Source organism: Chaetura pelagica, unplaced genomic scaffold, assembly GCF_000747805.2.
Source record: "Chaetura pelagica isolate M959 unplaced genomic scaffold, ChaPel_1.0 scaffold698, whole genome shotgun sequence".
Classification (NCBI taxonomy): Eukaryota; Metazoa; Chordata; class Aves; order Apodiformes; family Apodidae; genus Chaetura; species Chaetura pelagica.
Window position 1 is genome coordinate 224,593 of NW_009954236.1, and position 7,241 is coordinate 231,833.

Sequence of the window (7,241 nt, forward strand, 5' to 3'; positions counted from 1 at the left end):
CTGGGCTCAGCTTAGGAATCCAGGCCTTTTGTTTTTCCCTTCAAGACACAAGAAGGGAAAAAAAAACAACACACACACACCCCAAAAACAACACAACAAAACCCAAACCGCGCCAGTAACTGTAACGGTAATTACAAGGAGGTTTTAACACATGTCTCAATTTGCATTAATTAAATCGAGGGGGAAGCTTCGATGGAGTAAATGAGGGTGGTGTGGGCTTTTTTTTTTTTTTAGCAGCAGCAGCAGCAGCAGCAAACGCTGCAGCAGGAGCTGGTGACTCCACTTTGCTGCCTGCATGTTGGGTGGGATGGGGAGGGATCTGCCGGCTGGAAGGGGCTTCCCAGGAGGGATGGAGCTGCAGGCAGGACGGAGCTGGGGGTGGGGAGGCTGAGAAGAAGAATCTCAGCTCGAAATTACCAAGAGCTCCCAGACGGGGCTTTTCAGAGCTCGGAGAGGGGGGAAAAGCTCTGCAGCTGCAGGCGGTGGGAGAGAGGAGGTTGCTGTGTGGAGATAAGAGGAATGTGGCCATTCCCAGCCCTGGGCACGCTGCAAGCCCAGCTGTGAGGGGAATATCAATGGGCAGCCGTTTTTATTTATTTATTTATGTGATTGTTTATTTATTTATTTATTTAGAAAGCCACCAGTTGGAATATGAAATCAGCTTGGACACATTGCAACACTTGGTTGGAGGGGAACCCTTTCCAGGACACAAACCTCCAGGGCAGGGCTGGTGGATTCCCCAGGTGCCAACCCCCCCCCCAGGTAAGGAAGTCAAGGTTTCCTTCCCATGCCCTGGATAAAACACAGGGGATTTGTGGCTCTGAAACCTTTCTCTCCCACCCTCTTGGGCAAAGCAACCCAAGGAAGCTGGGATCCAGGGACAACACCTTCCCTCCTCCCTGCTCCAGCAGGGGATTCGTGCTGCATCTTTTGTGCACGGCCTCAAGTCTGGAGCTTGTAATGGGCTTTGGGTAGAAAGTGCTGCTTGGAAGGGGAATCTGACTGAAGAGGTGGCTCCAGGCTGGATTTTAAAGCAGCAGAGAGTCAGTGAAGGAGAAAAATGCTCAGAGAGAAAAATGCTCCTACCTATAGCTGTACATCCCACCAAGAGCAAAGAGAGGCCGATGGAGCAGAGGAAAGAGGGTGTCTGCCCTGTCTGAGTGTCCCCAGGGCTTTTTTGAACTCTCTTCTGGTGGGATTTTGCCCCCAGAGCCACAAAGACAATTGGAAACATGGTCCTGGGCACAGAGGCTGGCTCTGGAGTGGGGAGGAAAGGGATGCAGGGCCAGGCAGGACATCTGCCCACTCCCCTGCTCCCCCAGCCCCACGGGCATGGGAATAAGCAGCTTTCTGTGAACCAAAGGGTTAAGAATGTCAGAGTCACCCTCTGAGCACGGTGGTTTCTGCCACCCCTTCCTGAAAGCCTTTACATAAGAGCCTTGCAGAATTTATAGCCTGCCTCAGCTGTGCTGTGGACCTGGCTGCTCCCCTGGAGCTGGCAGCACAGATCCCTGGCTGCTCTAATTTGAGGAGGAAAATGGGATTTGATTTCTGCACCAACCACTGTCTCTCTCTCTGTGAACACAGGACCTGACGGGCTCTGTCTGTGCCCTCCCTGGCTCACCCATCTCACACATTCACCTTGAATGTCCCCACACCCACCCTCAGCATCTCAGCAGAGCAGTCCTGAGGCTCCCTGGGTTGTCCCACCCCAGCCAGCTCCTGGGGCTAGAAATGGTGGTTTAGGTGTAAAACAATTAAAAAAAAAAATACACCTAGAAGCCTCAAAAGCACCAGAGCCTTGTGGTTCTGTTCACATCAGCCCTTTGTGTCACTGGAGAGTGCAGGAGACACTAAAAGATGTCCTCTCTGCTGCTGCACCTTCCCCCGAGGCCATCCCAGAGCTTCCTTAACCCCAGGATTCACCCTCAGCTGGAGGGGTCAGAGGCCACCAGTGAGGAGAGGACGTGGCCATCATGGTGACACAAACAACTCAGCATGAGATGCTGCTTTTCCGTTCCCCTTTCTTCCCCTGGGAGAAGGGCTTTGCTGGCACCCGTGTCACCTGCTGCCACTTGCTGAGGAACAGCACGTGCCACCCAAACCCCCCCAAGGGCAGGAGCTGAAGCCAAGCCAGGGCTGCCACTCCTGTCCCCCAGCAGGACCATGGCTCCGGTGGTAGAAGGGACAATGTGGGAGCAGATGGTGTGGCAGGAGCCTGGACGTTCCCAGCAGCTGCTGAGCTGGCGTGTCCAGAATTGCGGCCGCCTCTCCCACTGCAGTGCCAGCCAGGAGGGTCTCCAGTGGATAAATCCAGGCAGTTCCACCAGCTTCAGCCCTTCCTCGAGATGGCTGAGGATTGGAGCCCCCTTAAAAAGCAGCTCCAGCTCTGCCCCCCCGGTTGTTATCCAGGAATGGGCTGTTGGTGCTTCCAAAGCCCTTCATTCCCAAGCCAGCCTGTTCCTGTGGGGGCTGCGGGCAGCACTGCTGCTCTTCCTGCTGCAGAACCAGGCTGGGATGTTCTCCTGCTGTTCCTGGGGCTGATCCCAGTCCCCATTTCACATCCCTGCACTGCTGGGCTGCTCGGAGACACTGACCAGCCAGTCCCTTGATGAAAACCACCATCTTTCTTTTTTCTCCCCCCAGACTTTAGGCGTGGGGTCACCAACAGCTTTCCAGGATGATGAGGTTTTTCATTCCCACTGTGCTCGGAGCCCAGATGCTGCACCTCTTTGCACTGGTTCTTTTGGCCATGAACAACCCCCAGCCCACAGCAAATGACCCCGCCCCTGCCAGATGTGCCCCAGCTGCAGCAGATCCAGCCAGGCCCAGCGAGGGGTTGATGCCCACCTACCCCCTGGGTGCAGGAAGGGTGTCACCCAGGGCCCAAGTGACAGCCAACTCAGACCTTGGTCCCCAGGGATTTTATTCCCTTAGCCCCACAGCCCCCACAACAGGCAGGATGGGCTCTCCTGGCACTGTCACTGAGCATCCCAGACATCCTGCACTGGTGGACCTGCTATGATTCTGCTCTCCCCAGGGGTCATCCTGCCCTCCTTGGCTCATTTCAGCCCAGAAGCAGTGGCATTCCCAGTATCCATCTCCCACCAGTGGGCTCGGAGCAGGCTACAGGTTGGAGCGGCAGAACGGTGCTTCCGGAACAACCGAGTCTCCGATGCCTTCCAGGAGGTTGTCCCATTGATTGAACTCCTCTTCCAGGTCTGCTTGGAGCAGAGATGGTGACAGGGTTACTACAGTGACGATCTGCCCAGTTCCAGGCATAAAGAAGGAGCAGCCACCAGACCCCTTTGCTTTGTGCAAGGGGATGAGAAGCACCAAACCCAAGCCCCTCCTCACAAGCAGGGAAGCTCTTGTGCCCCCCCAGCCCCTGGCCAGTCACAGAATCATGGGATGGTTTGGGTTGGAAGGAACTTAAAGATCCTCCAGTCCCACCCCCTGCATGGGCAGGGACACCTCCCACCAGCCCAGGCTGCTCCAAGCCCCATCCAACCTGCCCTTCAACACTGCCAGGGATGGGGCAGCCACAGCTTCCCTGGGCAACCTGGGCCAGGCTCTCCCCACCCTCAGAGCCAAAGAATTTCCTCCCAGTGTCTAAGGTGCCAAGGTGCCCTCCCCCCCGGGCCATACGGAGGTGCCGCTGCAGGAAGGCCAGAGCCGCCCGGCTGGTGATGTCCAGAGCCTTGTGGGGGTCAAGGGTTCCTCTTGCTCTGAAGACACGGCTGATGAGCTTCCCAGTGAGAAAGGTGAAGTCTGTCTGGCTTTGATGAACCGACCCCCTGGGACAGGGAAGGAATCTTCTTCAGGTGGGAGCTGGGGACAGGTCCTCCTGCTGGGACACAGCTCGAAGGTGCTCCCAGGAGGGTCCTGATGGGTGGGTGCCCTCTGCCCCTGACTCACAGGATGGTTATAATCTTCGTCTGGCTGTTTCTGGAGCTCAGCCTCTTCATTTTGGCAACACTTTCTGGCGTCTGGAATTCCTCCGTGTTGATGAAAAGCACGGGCTTGGGCACTTCTGGGTACAGTGAATTCTCCAGGGGGAACATCCAGGCATCGAGAGCCACCGCGCAGCTGCAGCAGGATGGACACCCAGTGCTGCTGCCCATGCCTCCCTTCCCATTGGGATGAGCCACACATCCCTGGAGCTTCCCATGGCTCCTGGTCCCTGCTGTGGCTTACCTGAAGCTGGGCTCTTTCACCAAGGCCAGCACGGCTGTCACCCCCCCAAAGGAATGGCCCATGACAGCAACTTTGCTCAGATCAACACTGTCCTGCAAAAAGGAGAAGGCTGAGGAGCCTGTGCCCAAACCTTGCTGCAGACATTCCCTAATTAGGGAAGGAAAAGCCAAGGGAAGAGGCCCCACTGCTCTACCCTCTGCAAGGGGCACCTGTTGATCACCATGGGTGCCATGGGATCTGGCTTCTCCAGGACAGGAGAGCACCAAGAAGCCAAGAGCTGCAGATCTGCACAGACCCTGCTTGTCCCAGGAGGACAAACCTCACACCACAAGGACTGATCCTGCCAGCAAAAGGGCACCCAGACCCCCCCAAGCAACCCAACAATCCCCTGGGCTGGTCCTTCAGCACAGACACACCCAGGTACCTTCAGCACGGAGAGCTCAAAGTCCTGGTGAAGGACGTTGGGGACAGATTTACCACTGCTGATGTCCTGGAAGAGCCGGAGCGCTCGCACACATTCCTCAGCTCTCTGATGCACCTGGGAGCAAGAGTTCCCCCTTCCCCAGTTAACCCAGCTTCTCCACCCCACAAGTTTGTGGCCAGATTCTTCCCCCAGTACCCCCCCATTCTCATCCCTCTAAAACCATAGTGCTCAGGCACAACCTTTCTCTCTGTTTGTGATTGATTTCTCCTTAATCCTCAACGTTTATGTTCATGGGTTCATCTCAAGAGGAAAACTGTTCCCTCGTTTGTGCAAGGTAGGACAGAGCAGACACAAAAATAAGAGGCTGGGAGGTGATTCACAACTGCCAAAAGCACCTCCAACCACTAAGTTTCCTAGAGAGTTTTTCTCCAGCAAATCTCAACTGGATGTTGTCCTTTTAAATGAGGCAGAAATGAGCAGGAAGGAAGCTGGCTCAGCAGGAAACCTCCCTGCTCCCCAACAAGCAGCTGTTGGGGATAATCCCAGAGAAACAAAAATCAGAGTGTGAACAAACCCAGCAGTTGGTCTGGAGCCTGGGCTGGGCAGAAAGTCTGTTCTGGGTGACATTCAAGTACCCAGAGATGTAGCAGAGCCCAGCCTGGCTCCTGCCAGGGCCAGCTGGAGCTGGACAAACCCCATGAAAACAGAGATAAACAGGCTGAACAGATTTTTCTCAGCTTGCAAGGAGAAAGCTCAGCCCCAGCAGTACAGGTTTGGGAAGGCCAGGAGATGAAGACCCCAGGGATGGAGGGGCCAGCTCAGCTTGCAGGAGGGATTTCACACCTCCTAGGCTTGCCCACCCTTAACCCCCTCCACCCTGGTACCTGCTTTTTTCGGAAGTAAAACTCCTTCTGTCCCTGGGGCACCTGCTGGTAGGGGATCCACTCCTCTCTCCCAGCCTCTGCCGTGCAGAAATACGTCGCGGAGGCAGAGTGGTCCCTGCAGAGGCAGGAGGGCAGGCAGCCACGTCACAGGGGGCACCAGCAGCTCCCCAGGGTGCAGAGCCCTGCCAGCCCCATCCTGACTGCCCGATTCGTGGGGGGGGAACCAGGACACCCACCTGTGCTCCAGCGCTGCCACCACGAAGCCCCAGGACACCAGCTCCGAGCAGATTGAGGAGTAGAGGGTCCTGCCCAGGGGGAGCGGGGTCAGGGCTGTGCTGCCAGCACGAGGCAGGCTCCCCCACCAGGGGAGCACGGTGGGGTCAGGACACCCGTGTCCCCATCCTGGCTCTGGCCCTGAGCAGGGGCTCAGCACGCCCTGTCCCACTTGGGGCTCATCCTACCGAAAGGCTCCCAGGCCATGGGAGAAGATGATCAGTGGGTACCCGCTGCTGCAGGGCTTGAAAGGCCCATTCCAGCTCACTGGCACTCGGCAGGAGCCTGCAGGGAAGAGAAACCCCCCCCCCGGGGACATGGGGGACTGCGTGGCGGCTGCGCCTGCCACAGGGGCGGTCCCTGCTTGGCTCCATCCCTGCCTGTAGCACCCTGAGCACAGGGGGATGGGCTTGGCAGCCTCAAACACTAAAGGAGTGGGTCCCTAAAGAATGGGGGAGCACCCAGGAAGGGGGATGGGGTGCCCCCCACTCCCTTACCGATGGCGATGCTGAGCAGGGGCGCACACCAGTGCCGGCTGTGGTGGGTGACATCGGCCAGCCCACAGCAGTACTGGTAACGTGGGATCCAGAGAGGCTGCTCAGCCCCTGCCCGGGGCAGGCAGGGGTAGAAGAGCCGGAGGAACAGCCCCTGGGGGAGAGAGGGGAAAGGGGGACGTGGTGGGGACAGCACAGAGCACAGTGGCCATGTCCTCAGAGAGCTCAGCCCTTGCAGAACCCGGCTGGGCATGGGAGCTTGTCCTTCTGCCTGTCCCCATGGAATCATGGAATCACAGAAGGGACCTTTAAACAGGGACATCTTCAACTTGATTATGGTGTTCAGAGCCCTGTCCAACCTGGCCTTGAATGTGGGGCATCTACCACCTCTCTGGACAACCTGGGCCAGTGTTTCACCACCCTCATATCTGATCCAAGTCTCCCCTCTTTCAGCTTAAAACCGTCACCCCTTGTCCTGCCACCGACAGGTCCTGCTAAAAAGTTTGTCTCCATCTTTCTCATCGGCCCCTGTGAAGTCTCACCAGGCCACCATAGGGTCCCCCCATCACTGTCCCCATCCATACCTGCTGCGTGTGGCCCACCATGACATCTGTGCAGCCCACCTGGTGAGGTCCCTTCCCCTGGGGCAGCGCCAGTGACTGTGTCCCCCCCATGCTGCCACAGCTGAGCCTACGTGGAGACACGGGGTCAGTGACCGTGTCCCTGCCTGGGGGACCCCCGTGCTTTCTCTGCTGGATCAGGATGGTGGGGCTGAGGGCTGGTGGGTGCTCGACAGGGCAGGTGGGGGCCCCATGGCCACCCCTGCTGCAGGGTGGGTGTCCCCATCACCCTCCTCCCCTGCACCCCGGGGTGCTGAGGGCTGGGAGAGGCAGCTGGGCCAGGCAGGGGGGAGCCCAGGGGACATGGGAGCCAGGGGCTGACATGGCCATTGAGGACATGATGGGACAG

At 57.7% G+C, this 7,241-nt stretch overlaps 1 protein-coding gene across 1 annotated transcript; it reads right to left on the reverse strand.

The window, feature by feature from the left end:
* Positions 1-3,126: 3,126 nt before the first annotated feature.
* On the reverse strand, positions 3,127-6,946 carry PAFAH2 (platelet-activating factor acetylhydrolase 2, 40kDa). Its single transcript, XM_010003666.1, has 10 exons — positions 6,857-6,946; positions 6,276-6,426; positions 5,967-6,063; positions 5,742-5,810; positions 5,506-5,620; positions 4,622-4,735; positions 4,198-4,289; positions 3,919-4,089; positions 3,649-3,797; positions 3,127-3,221 (listed from the first exon to the last, which is right to left on the reverse strand). Exons 1-10 carry the CDS (start codon positions 6,944-6,946, stop codon positions 3,127-3,129), a joined length of 1,143 nt encoding a protein of 380 aa, XP_010001968.1.
* Between the last annotated feature and the right edge of the window lie 295 nt (positions 6,947-7,241).

Coding starts and splice junctions, on each gene's coding strand:
- PAFAH2 (XM_010003666.1), bottom strand. CDS start 6,946: ATGGGGGGGACACAGTCACTGGCGCTGCCCCAGGGGAAGGGACCTCAC. Junction 4,090..4,197: donor GTGAAAGAGCCCAGCTTCAG/GTAAGCCACAGC, acceptor ATCCTGCTGCAG/CTGCGCGGTGGCTCTCGATG. Junction 3,798..3,918: donor ACGAAGATTATAACCATCCT/GTGAGTCAGGGG, acceptor TCCCTGTCCCAG/GGGGTCGGTTCATCAAAGCC.